Here is a 15,577-nt window from a genome sequence, read left to right as displayed (position 1 = left end):
TATACTGAAACCTCCCAATTCTTAGAGTTTTTGTTGTTAATCTTGGAGTTGATTTAGAGACTGTTTGAAAAATAGTACAAGGGTCGTTGATCTTCTGATACTCTTCACAACAGGATTTTCTAATGTTATTTGGTTATGAAATTATACACGTGGATGATACAAAACACTTGGATCACATTCCCCCCTAGATGCCTGCAGTTTTTGCTCTATGGTATTTCACATTGCCTGATTATTATTTTGTAGGTAAGCTGTTTTTTTCCTTCTGTCCTATGCGTTAAAAATAATAATAATGATTAATTTTTGTTAACTGTGCAAATCAGAAAATTTCCCAGGATGTGTCTAGCTGTTACTACCTATCTCTGGGCTTATTTATTTCTTTTATAATGGTTTCTTTTTTAACAGTATCTTGTGTCATTTTAATTTCCTTTACTTTCCATTCTTGGAAAGCATCTCAAATTGATGTTCCACACTGATTCAAAATTTACACAGCTTCATTTCTGTTATTTACTGTCTCCAGTATGGTGTTTACTTCTGTAATTATTTACGTATTCTGCTAGTAAATTTTTAGTGTTCTTGCAGTCCTTCCTTACCCATTTCCCTGTTTAATTTCATTGTGTTGTGTTTTAATTTAAGCACATTCCCTCCTCGTGGCTCTCTGTTCCTGGTTTTTAGGAAAGGGCAGACCTTGTATTGAAGAACAGCTTAAACATTTTGGAAGATGTGTGTTCATATATTATATTGCTACATCAATATTTTCTTTAATATTTCCTTCTATTTTACTTCTCAGCCTTTAGTATCTATTGCATGAATATTTCTACAACCAAATTCTAGCCCGGGACTTATGCTGTACACGTTTCTTGTGTATTTTATCTATACTTATTCAGTTACAATCTATATTTAGATGATTCACAGCCTTTTATCTCCTGTTTAGTTCCACGTTGTTTGTTGTCCTTAAACATTTACCTTTAGATGTCACGTAGAACTAAATGTGACAAAGCACCACTTATGTTCCTGTGTGCTGAATTTACTGCCTTGAGGAAAACATTGATTTCTTATTAACCTTTGTGCATTCCATTTGTGAGGTGTAAAAACATACTGCTTCTACAGCATTTTATACTGCTATCTTTCCCTTATTACCTCCCAAATTTAAGAAATTTCTTACATACGTATGAATTTCTTAACTTGCCATCTCTCCCATCAAGAAATTCTTTCCTCCTCTGTTCTTTTCCTGCCTCTTCCTCTGTGTGTTCTAGGAACATTTCTTTCCTCTTTATCTGAGTAGTGAAATATTATACTGTTACTTTAAAAGATCTTGTACTACATGGGTACCAAACCTACAAGTATCCAGGTATTCAGGTTATTGTATATGGCTACATAGGGATGTGTCTTATTTGGCTGTTTTCTTTGGCCCATAGAGTTTGTTGTACCTTAGTTGTTATGTAATCAACATAATACCTTATATCTTATACTCAGTCAGCGTCTATATTCATGGTACCTGCTTAGCTTAAGTAAGAAGTTTGAGATCCCTTTTTGGAAAAGAGTATTTAAAGAGAAGGAAAATATTCACAATATAATGAGTTAAAGCCACAGACTTACGGAAAAATACTGCAAATTATAACCAAATTTTAATAGTGGTTATCAATAGGTGGAGTGATTTTTACTTACCTTACTTCTTACCTGTAGGTTATTTTATTTACCTTAGTTTTTACCTATGGTTTCTGAATTTTCCTTAATGAACAATGTTTTTAAGTATTAAATACCAATCAACAATAGTTTAAAAGGATGTGGTTTTGTATACACATCCCATAATACTAATCAACAAGGTCTATGCTTGATACTTAGGCAAGTTATATTGCAGAAGATATGTGAGATAGGATCATGAATGAGCTTGTAGTCCTGCTTGGAGAAGCAATGTGATATAGTCATACTGAGAATTTACTGGGAGAAAGGACATGGGCAGATCAATAGCATATTCTCAAGTAATATAAAGGTCATTTAGCCCACGAGAGGCTGCACTGAGTTGAAATGCTGATGACATGTTTGTCGTGCTCTGTTAACTTTTAAACACCATAGAACATTACCTCTGCTAGTTATCCCCATAGATGGAATCTTTCTTATAACCTGGCTCTTCTGCTACAGGCATTTTGTGTTATATATATTTTCATCACTTTGGGGCTTATTGCTCTCTGAAGTTGCCCAGCAGTTTTTGTGGGTGTCGAAGGCCTTATTTTTAGGTAAAAAACCAAAACCAAAAACTGAAGTCTGGAATGTTAATAGCCTGGTAACTGTGGATACTTGATTACTTAGAAGAATGCAGATATACCCGGCCTGGGCAGGACAGCAAAACTGAAACAAATGTAGTGAGGGATACTGTTTGTTTAGACAGATGCTCCTTCTCTTTATTAAAGTTCTTTAGAAATCATGGGGCAATAATTTATAAAATAAAATTAGGACATCATAATCCTTCTTGTTCAAGAAGCGTTATTATTAAAAGGTAGCTTCATGTGCTTCTGAGAAGCTAATTAGTTGCTGTCTGGGTTATCATGCTGAGAGGCTGCTGTGATTCATGGGTATTTACCCATCGCAACAGGATTTTCTAATGCTATTTGGTTATGAAATTATTTATACTTCTGACTCAGGGCTTTAAAAGGGCTTCCAGCAGTTTTTGAAAGGCAGCTTCTGCGCTCAAGAGCGTTTTGTGCTGTTCATAGTGAATCAGCTTGGCAGCATGAGAGTATGAATCGAGTTTTGCTGTGTTGTCTGAGGCACAATTTTCTGGTGAAACTCCTTGAGCCAAATATGATAATGCATTTTCATTGATGTAGACCGTTTATTTTGTAAGCAACAAACTTTGCTTGTATCAAACTTTTAAATAATATTTAGAAACAATGCCAACGCAGCTTTTGGTGGTTATGTTTACTCTAATACGCCCTTAACAGGAACTTGTGCCACTAAATTCCTTTTGTTAATTTCAAGTCATAAGTTTAGTGTGATGATTAAGAATTTGTTTTTTTTAATCAGGCATTTATTTTATTTGATTAGTGATTGGTATAGGGGAGGAAAAAGTTTTCTCTACCCTTCTAGGTTCTTTTGGCTGATCTAATAATTAAATTGTCGTAAGACAGATTAACAAGAGAAAATAACCAAGTTTAATTGCATACATACATATGAGAACCCCATATACATGAGAGAATCAGAGACCCCACATACATGAGGGGTTCAGAAACAGAAAGTTAAAATGAAGTATATATGACATTCTGAGCTTAATGATGAGGAAAGGCACCTTGGGGCTTGAGGGGAGAAGGTCATTTGAAGGACGATAAGAGCAGATGTGCAGATGTTCAGTAATTAGATGTTTACCCTGCCCTATTGTTAAGTAATAAAAAGTTATTTCTGGTAATAACTTTTAATATGGACAAGGCCTTTAATTTAAATTCTTTTAAGGGAGAGGTAAAAATTTCTCTTTAACTCAAGGTCTCAGTTGCTGTTAGCTCAAAATAATTCACATTCCAAAGTGGCACATCTCAGGGAGGCCTGTTGTGAACCCCAAAACCCCTTCATTGGAATAGGGAAAAAATCTAAAGCTCTTCATAGAATCTGCTAAACTTTAAATATCATTAATTGCATCCATTTATGAAGCACATAATTAATTTTGGGTAATTTCATACAATATTAACTGTCCTTTATTGGAACAGTGAGCTTTGTCTAAGGACAAAGTTCCTTTGTTTCTCTAAAGTGGAAAGGAGATTTTGAGGTGACATAGTTTTAATGTCCAAGGTCTTTCATAAGTGGGTGTCATGTTTGGAAATCCATAAATTATGGTTTGCCTGGGTGGTTTTTTTGATTACAAGGTAGGTTAACAGGGTCTGCAGCATTTGCATGTTGAACAGATGTGAATGTAGTGACCACGGAGTCTACTACTCTTCCTGATCATCAGCATTCTTTCATCGTTCTCCATTTTCACAAAGCAGTTTTATGGATTTAAACTTGTCTATTTCTAAATTATACAGTTAATCACATTTAGTTCTCATTTTTTTGAGTAATTCATCTGCACTCTTTAACATGACACCTGGTGGCAGTAAGTCACACAGCAGCAATAGGGGCAGGGAAGAGATCAGACCCTTCTGCCTCTAGTTAATGTGTGCTAACTAAGTTAGTGAGGCCAAAAAGGAAAATGTTTCTGAGAGATTTCCAAAGTGTCACATTCTAAACAGGCATGGCACTCAGTCCTGGAATGGAGCATTACAAACATTAGGGGACCCAAATCGGGGAGAACTGCTTTGATGTTAACTTCCTATGTGACTTTCTGAAAATCTATTCTTGTCTGTCTCTGAGGCCGGATTTCTTTACCTTTCCTAAGGGATAATGAATGATTATCTGTCCCGCCTACACATCCATAGGATTACCTTACATAATAATGCAAAATGGTAACATAAAAAGACTTTAGAAATAACATAGTATTCAAGGATAAGGTAGCAGCTTGCTGGTCATTTTGTTTCAGTTTCTTTCTCCAGAGTTTCCTTAAAAATTGCAATTTTTCAGAAATCAGTTTTATGCATTTTTCTCATATTCCATTTCTGAGCAATCTCCTCCATTCCCATGATTTCAGTTATGTGCCCCAGTCACACAGAACCATCTTCTGAGCTCCAGGTATTTGTATAACTCTCAAGCCCTGCCTGGCCCAGCCTTAGTTTGGAGTTGCATTTACAGAAATGCAGTTCAGCAACTAAAGCAATTGAAAAGTAGTACTACTTTTGTGTCTAAAGAATCTAATAGCATGTACATTATACTCAGCAATATTTCTTAAAATCGGTTATCTCTCACATTCCCAGTCAAGGCTCAGTCAGTCCCTGTGTTATAGGCTCCCATATTTTTCCATACTGACCCTGAGCCTCTCACTCACAACTCTGTCCAGTCTTTTTTCATTTGAACTCCTGACAAACCAGATCTTTGACCCATGTTTTTATCTCCATCTTTTTTTTTTTTTTTTTTTTTTATGTCTAGCGTGAAAACAGCTCAAGAACTAGAAGAACTAGGCTGACAAAAACCAGATTTTCCCTTGAAGATGAGAAGGAAGGAGAGATTGGTTATTTTGGCAAAGACTCTTATTGGATAGGAGAAGAGAAAGAGGCTGGGGATATTCGCATGTAAATAATCTATATTCTCAGCACCCTTGTGGAGTAGTCTACTTGAATATTTCACAGAGCACCTGTGACTCCACCTGTCTAAAACTTGACCTTATTATGGTGCACCCAAAGTTGCTTCTCCTCCAAAGGTGCTTCTCCTCCAGTGTTTCTTACCGGTGTACAAAGTGCCCATCAGGCTCCTAGTTGCTTATGCTGGACATCTGAACATCATCCTCGAATTCTTCGTCTCCTCATCCTTCACAAGTTTTATCCAAATTCTCCTTGGCCTAGATACGAAATACATAATCATAGGATCTCTCCTTTTTACTCCATTTTCAGTGCTGCCTCTGTATTCATTGCTCCCCTGCAGTCAGTTTTCCACACTCCAACCAGAAGGATCCTTTAAAAACATGAATCTGACTGTGACTTTTCTTCCTTTAAACTATTCAAAGATTTCTGAGTACCAAATCCTTCATATAGCTTTAAAATTCTCTGTAGTCTGGTTGGTCTCTGCCCACGTCTCTAGAAATAGTACCCCTCAACAGGATGCATTTCTTCCTGACTCGAGGCCTTTGTCTAAGCTGATCTTATTCTCTAAAGTATCTCTCACCCTCCACACCCCCATCTAGCTTTAGCTTACTCATTCACCTGATCTCGGCTTAAATATGACATCATCCAAGGCTTTTCTGAATCCCCATCCAGTGCCTTTGCCATAGGCTGGTAGTCCCCACACTTCCCGTTTGGTGAGACCCGTCCCACTGGACGTGTAATTGCTTGTTCAAACACATTTGGCTGAGCCGCCCCTAAGCTCCATGAGGTTGAGGGCATGTTTTCCTTCTGTGACACTCTATCCCCTGTGCTTAGCACAGTGCCCAGCTCAGATCAAGTATTCATGAACGTTCGCTGATAAATAGATGCTGCTTCCATGATTTGTGCTCTGTCTGCCCCTCCCACACCCTCTCTACACATAGTCTGCCTCACGCTTTCTGTGTGACCTCTGAGAAAATATTGTCATTTCGTATTTTCTTAAGCTCATGCTCTACTCTGCAGAATGTCTGCACTGCCTTTCCTCGTGGCCACCATGCTGTCAGCATGCAGCCGTGTCAGCATCAAAAGATGGGACTCAGTGTATCGCTGTACTGTGACCCTTACTATGTTGTTTTTAAAGTTTTTGGTTGCATGTTTTTGTGAGTAGGGGTTGTGTGTGGCTTTCTTTAGGGAAGGGACCCTATTTTATTATACTCATCCTGATAATCCCAGCACCTAACACAGGTCAAACTGAATTGGAAAAGCCTCATAACCAGAAATATAATAATAATAATAATAGAAATACTTGCTGATATTGTTGACTACTTTCTGTATGCTAGGCACAATTTTAACGGCTTCGTTCTATTAACTTATTGACTTTTCCCATTTCCTATGAAAGAATTACTTTTATTCTTTCTATAATATAGATGAGAAACTGGAGACTCAGAAAAGTTAAGTTGTCCAGGCTTGACCAGCTGGCATGTGGCAAGGCTGGAATTTAGACTCAGAGCCTGCCCTCATCTGTGGTGGTCAGTCAATCAGTTTCTATGAAATACCTAATAGAGTGTAAGCAGTTGTAACCGCGCTAGCACTCGTTAAACAGATCTTTTGGAGTTCTTTTCAACTTTAAATCCAGTGAGTCTGTCTTTTTATGCGTATAGTTCTTCGGTCATTTCCCTCTGTCCATTATCTGTTACTTTTTAGTGTCCTACTGTTTATTTTTAGTGATCAAGCTTTATAAGGGCCTGGGGACATCTCTGCATTTCCTATCAAGTAAAAATCTATGGGCTTTGTGGTCAGCATGTGCTGCCTAAAACCATGGTTCACATACTCAAATCTGTGGGCTAGCCACTGAATAAAAGATCTCTGGCTAAAGAGAGGAACTGAATTCCTCTTTACAGCCAGACCAAAGCACAAAAAGAAGTCCAAATGATCAATTACTATTGCCTGAGTTTTCAAAGTTTAATCGTAAAAGAACTAAAAAGAATATACAAGTAACTTGTCAACATTTGCTGCAAATGCTTCCTGTTTCCAAGTTAGGTGAACGCCAGTTTAGGGTGGTCTGTGCTATTATATTAAGTTGATTAGCAGTCACATGGAAATTTTGAGCAGTTTAAGTGATAATTTAATTGTAGACTATTTGTACTTTGTCTACTAACACATGCTTATGATTTTATGAAGCTCAGAAAATCATGAGATGCTCATAAAATCATAAGATACTTTTCCTCATCACCACATATGGACAGGCACTACATAACAGTGGTGGAAACTAAAGAGTGTATCGTTCTGAGACTTAGTGATCTGACTTGTGTGCACACTTAATAATTACTTACCAATAGTTCTACACCAATAAAGTGAATGTTCCAGAAGCAGATATATATTACTTAAATAAATCTCGTCTATCCATTTATTTATTTGCTTTCCTCAAAGATAGAACAAAGAAAATAAAAATGTATTTTAAATAGCTGACGTTGGAGATGACTGGGGCTTCAGGAGGGAGTTTAGTTCACAGAATAAGTACTATGAAGTCTTAAACATTTGGTAGAGGTAAGCCTCTCTTCCTGCCTACCTAAAGGAAGGTTGGTAGTGATTTATAGCACCAATAAACAAGCACAACTCAGTTATTGAGAAGCACAACTATTGCAGTTACTGAAACTAGAGAGTACTGTCTCTTGTGGTCCAGAATATGGTCAGTAGTTCCTTCAAAAGACCTTGTCCAAAAAACACAGCAATAGGTGTCTCAGTGTTACTTCCTTCCATACAGGCATCGTACTCTTTGGCATCATACAGATAATTCATTAAAAGCAATTCTATGTGGATCTAGTATACAACCCATTGATGTTCTGGTTTCATCTAGATATCAATTTATAGTATCTACAGATGTAAAAATATTAAATTTTCTTAGGCAATCCTGCTTAATTGTTTTCACTGAGCTATTGGTAAGGCGTGATTAGATACTAGTTGTAGGTTAAAAATTGGAAGCGAGCTACACATGGCCAGCAGGGCCAAGATTTTCTTCAAGAGATAATTTTGCATTGGCTCAGAGTTGTGTACCATAGAACTGTGGTTGTATGCAGGATCACCTGGAGGATTTTTAAAAGACAGGCCCATTTTCCACCTCTGTAGTTTTCTAGTTAACTCGGGTGGGTAAAGTGAGGGCATCTTTATTAAATAAACGTAAGTGGTTCTAGTGATCAGTGGAGTTTGAGAACTGCTACCATAGATTATGCTGCTGATTTTAGATTTAAAAAAAAATTTAAAGCAGGTATTAATCAAATACACCTTATCCATAAAACCATCTATTTTACAGTTAAGATCACCTGTTTTTGAAAACGGTCAATTCCCAAAGTACTATTCATTGTGAGCTACTTCTGAAATGTACACCTAGCCAATAATTGAATAAGGTGATTTAATATATGGATTTCTTATTAGTGTATCAATTAATAATTTTGATGTGTCTACTGGAAATGATGAGCTTGAATAGAAAAGAGATATTCTGAGATTTTTTTTTTTTTACGTTCACCATCATCTAATTACATTTCTGTACAGACTAAAATATTTTAATAATTCTATAGAGAGAACATTTTCCTATTTTAGCCCTAACGTAAAGTTATAAAGCATACTTATATGCCTTCTAAAGTTATATGAGATCTCTAGAGATACTTCATTTGTAGGCTTTCAAGTGATAATATGAAAAATGATACTCAAAAATTGGTGTCTCACATACATTTCTTATCTGCAGTGGTCACTGGTTATATATAAACCGTCATTAAATATGTGGTAAACCTTTGTTTAAAGTAGAAAATTAAGCTCATGTGTGTATGTGTGTGTGTATGTCATAATCTAGCACTAATATCTATAACAACAGGAATCTTGAATAAATGTCTTATGTTTACTTTTCGTTGTTTCTTTACAGGCATTGCTTCTATGACAGTGCCAGTGTACATCGCCGAGGTCTCACCACCCAATTTAAGAGGTCGATTGGTCACCATTAATACCCTCTTCATCACGGGAGGACAGTTCTTTGCAAGTGTTGTTGATGGAGCCTTCAGTTATCTCCAGAAGGATGGATGGAGGTCTGTAAATAGTTCTTATATTTAATTTTCAAATAAATCATGATTTTAGGGGATGGGATAAAAATTGAGAAATGATAGGAAAATGTAACTGGGTATTTTGAATTGTAGCTCATGTATAAGTGGGTGGCATTCAGCAAAATTGGAAGTGGACAAGACGTTGACATTTATTTTAATGATAGACAAGGAAACTACCATTAAGAATTGATATTTGCAGGTTTGTTTTTTTTTTGTTTTTCTTTTTTTTTGTATTTAGGTGACATTTCTCACACTGTATGTAATCTTTTGCAATATTTGTTTAAAAAAATGAATACAGCAATAAATATGCATGTAGTTCTTGAATTGTATCAGTGATAAGCTGTTTATGAACTGCAGATAAAACTAACATCCTTTTTGGATTTAGGAGGCTACTTTTAGATGTCAAAGAAAACCCAGTCATTAAAGGTGTAGACTTAGTTTTACTGTATAAAAAGATGTTACATATGTAAATTTAAAATACATAAATTATTTCTTGATCATTATTTAGCTTATTTTGAATCACAAGAGATGACAGATAAAAATGTTTTTAAAATGACTTCAAAATATTTTCAAACTGAATATTGTAAAAACAAACTTCTTATATTAAAGCTTAAAGATGGGGCTCTGAATTTTGATATCATACTTTATAGTATTCTTTTTTTTTAATTAAAGTTTATTGGGGTGACAATTATTAGTAAACTTACATAGATTTCAGGTGTACAATTCTGTATTACATCATCTATAAATCCCATTGTGTGTTCACCACTCAGATTCAGTTCTCCTTCCATCACCATATATTTGATCCCCTTTACCCTCATCTACCATCACTCTTCCTCCTTACCCTCTGGTAACCACTAAACTATTGTCTGTGTCTGAGAGTTTTTGTTTCTCATTTGTTTGTCTTGTTCTTTTGTTGTTTTTGGTTTATATACCACATATCAGTGAAATCATATGGTTCTCTGCATTTTCTATCTGACTTGTTTCGCTTAGCATTATACTCTCAAGATCTGTCCATGTTGTCACAAATGGTCCTATTTCATCTTTTCTTACCGCAGAATACTATTCCATTGTGTATATATACCACTTCTTTATCCATTCATCTATCGAAGGACATTTTGGTTGTTTCCATGTCTTGGCCACTGTAAATAAAGCTGCAATGAACATTGGAGCACACGAGTCTTTATGTATAAATGTTTTCAGATTATTTGGGTAGATACCCAGGAGAGGGATTGCTGGGTCATATGGTAATTCTATTCGTAATTTTTTGAGGACCCTTCACACTGCCTTCCATAGCGGCTGCACCAGTCTGCATTCCCACAACAATGTATGAAGGTTCGTTTTTCTCCACAGCTTCTCCAACACTTGTTACTATTTGTCTTGTTGATGATAGCCATTCTAACTGGGGTGAGGTGATATCTCATTGTGGCTTTTATTTGCATTTCTCTGATAATTAGTGATGTTGAGCATTTTTTCATATGTCTATTGAGGTCCTCTGCCCATTTTTCAATTGGGTTGTTTGTTTTTTTGTTGTTGCGTTGCATGAGTTCCTTGTATATTTTGGATATTAGCCCCTTATCGGAGGTAATGTTTACAAAAATCTCCCATTCAGTTGGTTGCCTCTTTATTTTGTCAATGGTTTCTTTTGCTGTGCAGGAGCTTTTAAATTTGATACAGTCCCATTCATTTATTTTACCTTTTACTTCCCTTGCCTTTGGAGTCAAATTCATGAACCCAAGGTCCATAAGTTTAGTACCTATGTTTTCTTCTATACAGTTTATTGTTTCATGTCTTATGCTTAAGTCTTTGACCCATTTTGAATTAATTTTGGTACATGGTAATAGATAGCAGTCCAGTTTCATTCTTTTGCATATGGATTTCCAATTCTGCCAGCACCATTTATTGAAGAGGCTGTCTTTTCTCCATTGTATGCTTTTTGCTTCTTTGTCAAAAATTGTCTGTCCATATTTATGTGGTTTCATTTCTGGGTTCTCAATTCTATTCAATTGGTCTACAAGTCTGTTTTTCTCCCAATACCATGCTGTTTTGATTATTGTTACCCTGTAGTACAAGCTAAAGTCATGGAGTGCGATACCTCCAGGATTGTTCTTTTTTAACATTGCTTTGGCTATTTGGGGTCTTTTGTAGTTCCCAAAAAATCTGCTGAGTTTTTGTTCTATTTCTTTAAAAAATACCATTGGGATTTTGATGGGGATTGCATTAAATCTGTATATTGCTTTGGGTAATATGGCCAGAGGCTCACCTCACACTGCCATTTTGATGGTGTCACTCACTTTATAGTATTCAAAACAATGGATTCATGTAACTTTTCCAGGGAGATTTTATTAAAAGGCACAACAAGTCACACAGTGTTCTATAACTTGATTTCTTGCTAACATTCATTGCAACAAATGTTTATTGAGCATTACTCTACATAGGTCCTGGAGATAAAATACTGAACAAGACAGACTCTAGTACTTATTTGCATGGTGATTACTGTATTTCCGTTAAATCTTAACAGCTTAAGGAAAAGGGTTCAATGCAACCTGGATGTAGGGGATTAAATTTCTCTGTAAGCACACAATAAATCATATGGCTTAAGATGAGCCATTAAAGACTTAGGCCGAAATTTTATTAAAAGTCATGTGAGAAAACTCATTGAAGCCACTTAGGACCTCCATTTGTCAGGACCATTAAAAAGAGGACAGAGTTCTTAAGAAGCATTACTGGTAGCTTAGTCTGCCAGTGTTGCCAAACTGTGTTTATCTTTGAAGGAATGAATCTCTGCCACAATGAGAAATTCCTGGAAAAATGAAGAAGGAAATTTCATCTTTTTTCCCCATGTTGTAGATGGACAGAAGGAAGGAAGTGATAACGGTTATGAGCATAACATGATATTTTGAGTCATTTTTGGAAGCTCAGTGGAAGTCAATGAATCTTTCAACCCCATGTCTTTAAGAAGATCTAAATCATCTATTTACATTTTCTTTAAAAACTTATTAATGTAACTAATACAGATATATATATATGTATATATATATATACATATATATATACTTTTATTAAAAATCTGTTTTTAAATGGAAGTATAAAGTGCATAAGCCATGTGTTTGACTTAAGTATGGCAATTTAGGTATCTTTTCTCAGTATTGGTTAGGAAAGAGAGAAAGATCATTCAGTAGTAAAAATAATTTATTAATGTGTTGTCCCTGTGTAGAAGTGGAGGTCTTGGGACAAGCGTTAAACCACTTTTCAGAGGCAGGGTGACATTGTTATAGACAGACCTGGATTCACATTTATTTTTTACCACTCATTGGCTACGCACCTTGAATAAGTTACTTAGCTCCCGGGAGCTTCACGTTGTCTTTGTAAAAACTGGGACCAAAAATTGTTATCTTGTGAGATTGTTGTGGGATCTGAATTAATTATTATATGTAAAGTACTCGGCTCAGTGCTGGGCACATGGCAAATGTTCAATAAATGATGAATCACATTATTATTTACTGTTCTGATGAATGAATAAAGGATGGGAGCTACTATAGGTAAGTTATAATGTAGGTTCAAGGAAAACATCCTATGGCCTGTTTTCTTTATCAGTAACGATGGGGCTTGGAGTTGGTGTGGCAGAGCCCTAGGGAAAAAAAAATGTGAAATGCTTCTAGCTGCTGTAGGAAGTATAGAAAGGAAGAGCCTTATAGACAAAAACAATTTTTCAAATAACCATGGGATCCCAGCTGAAGTTGGAGCCATATATGTGCAGTAAAGCCAAAGAGTATACTTGTGTGAATTTTTCCCACAATACTGGAGAACTCAGGGATGAGACAATAAAAAGAGAGGTGGAAAAACTAATTTGGGCTGGCATTCAGACCAGTACATTAACATACCAGACCGCTTTAACCTATTCATTGTTTGTAAGAATACACATTTACTTATGTATACATGCAAACAGGTTTCACTTTTTTTACCGGTGAATTTTCTGTGTATTATTTCCTCTTTCATTATTTAGCATCCTTATTTATTTACTTATTTACTTACTTATTTAGCAGTAAGTTTACCTCATCTGACTCCTGGGTTAATAGGAGCGTGGTTACAAGTAAATAGACTGAAATGGTACCTTAGCATTAACTTTAGAATTGTCAGCAATTACATGTAAAAAATAATTATATGTAAAAAATAATTATTGGTAATTTTTACAGTAGTGATCAGATTAAGACATACAGAAGATGAAACTGATTAATCAGACAGAAAAAGTACTTAGATTTTGATGTTGTTGAAAGACTAACTCACCTTTTGTGCCAGATGGGTCAAGTTTCTGTTCTCTTATTGTTTGGATGTCATAGAAATAAATTGTTTTCTGCTGAACTGGAAGATTAGTTTTCCCAGACAAAAGAATTGCCAGTAGAAGATTGAAAAAAGTTGGTATTTTTATAACACTTGCACTCTAGTGTTATAATACATTCTGTGCTGGGAAGGATGTCATCTGGTTTCATGAGGAAAGGGGAATAAAGATTTTGAAGATAGCATTAAAAATTGTATTTTTTAAAACAACTTTATTGAGATATCATTCACATAGCATTCAATTCACCATTTCAAGTGTACAATTCAATGCCTTTTAGTACATTCGCAGAGCTGGGCAGCCATCACCACTATCACATTTAGAATATGTTCGTTAACCAGAAAAGAAACTTTGCACACCTGAGCTGTCACCCTCCCCAACCTCCCCGCTCCTCCCAGCTCTATGCAACGGTTAATCTACTTTTTGCCTCCATAAATTTGCCTGTTTTGGATATTTCAGATATAAAGATGGCAGAGGTAGTTTAATAGTTAGTATTAATGCTATAAAGTTTTATCACTGGTTGTGCTTTTCTGTGCTAATAGTTTTTAATGTTGCTTATTGAACGTCGTGAGATTTACTCACTACACCTCAAGCAAACAAAGGTTTTTTTAACTGCTGTGATAAAGCCTGGAGCATAGCAGGCCCTCAATATATATATGATTAAATGAATTTAACCATCACCACAGTGATCTAAAACACGTATCTGGGCGTGCCACTGCTAAAATGCTTCAAAGCGTCTCCAGTACCTACAGGAAAAAAAAAATGAAGCTCTTTATCATGGCTTGCATCCCATATCACGTATCTCATTATCGAACCCTGCGTTACTAGATTTTTGTAACTCATTGTTGCCTGCCTCCTTCCCTCCTCCTTTATGCCTATATACTCTGTATACCAATCACAGCTGCTGTTTCGTGTTTCTGGGTTTTTTTTCTTCTGCTCACTTTACCTATAATGTCTTCCTACCCTGTCCTGGTTACTGGTCCAACTGCTGTTCTTTCTTTAAATCTCTGCTTGCATGTCATGTGAAGCTGTCTTTGTTCCTTTGTTCTCTCATAAGACTTTGTACATAGCTTCAATTTTATACTCACCATATTATTTTAAACCAGTTGCTTATTTGCCTGTCTTCTGTGATTTGCTTTGGAGCTCCTGAATGTCATTGACCACGCACTCATTTTTAGATCTAGGAAAGGGCCTGAACTTAGTAAATACTCAATCAATGTTTATGGAATTGAGCTGAATTGAATGGGCTCTAGGGAATAGACTCTTAACCAAAGTAAAGAGACATTACAAACCAAAGACCAACTCACTAATTTATGCTGAAGAATATATATACTTCATAGATAGCTGAAAAACTAAATTATTAATCAGAACTGTTTCTTAGTGCTTTAAAATCAGAGAAGGAAAATTAGTTTCTGAGTCAATGAAAATTTCTGTCTCTCAAAATAATATACGTCTCTGGGCTCCAGAACACTCTTTGTGCTTCTCTCTTGGACAGAGCTGATTTCAAATAAGTTACTCCTCTATTGATAATTACATAAACCATCATGTAATTTATATTAATAAGAATATAAATTACATGATAGTTTATATCTTTAAAGGGGCTAAATTATTCTCTTTCATGTTGAATTTTACTCATTTTTTCCCCTCAGATTTAATTTTTTAAAACTAGAGTTAGTTTAGTCTACCTCACGAGCCTAAGCACAACCATTTGTTAACTGAGTGTGCTAGATATTTTCATCATTTACATGATGCTTTTTTATGCTTTTTGTTTTGTTTTGTTTTGCGAAAGAAGTAAAATTTGAGATAATATGTGTTGCACGATAAGCACAAAGTGTTAGTGCTAGCAACATCTGTATGAGAGATTTTTCTGGAGTATCTTCAGGCTAATTTATCGACAAGTTAAGACTTGTGCTGAGCTTTGAAAAATCATTGGGATTCATGTAGATAGAGGTAGAAATAGGGGGTGTAGGCAAGGTGAGGGCAGGATCAGGAGGCTTGAA

At 35.7% G+C, this 15,577-nt stretch overlaps 1 protein-coding gene across 1 annotated transcript in view; it reads left to right on the top strand.

Moving 5' to 3' along the window:
* Positions 1–15,577, top strand: part of SLC2A13 (solute carrier family 2 member 13) — a 308,745-nt gene that overhangs the window by 38,183 nt on the left and 254,985 nt on the right. The window contains 1 exon segment of the mRNA XM_033118217.1: positions 9,070–9,229. Coding sequence (XP_032974108.1) covers positions 9,070–9,229 — 160 coding nt within the window.

The sequence above is a fragment of the Rhinolophus ferrumequinum genome, chromosome 10 (assembly GCF_004115265.2).
Source record: "Rhinolophus ferrumequinum isolate MPI-CBG mRhiFer1 chromosome 10, mRhiFer1_v1.p, whole genome shotgun sequence".
NCBI lineage: Eukaryota > Metazoa > Chordata > Mammalia > Chiroptera > Rhinolophidae > Rhinolophus > Rhinolophus ferrumequinum.
Note: the sequence above shows the minus strand (reverse complement) of the source record. Positions and strands in the feature narration are given on the sequence as shown.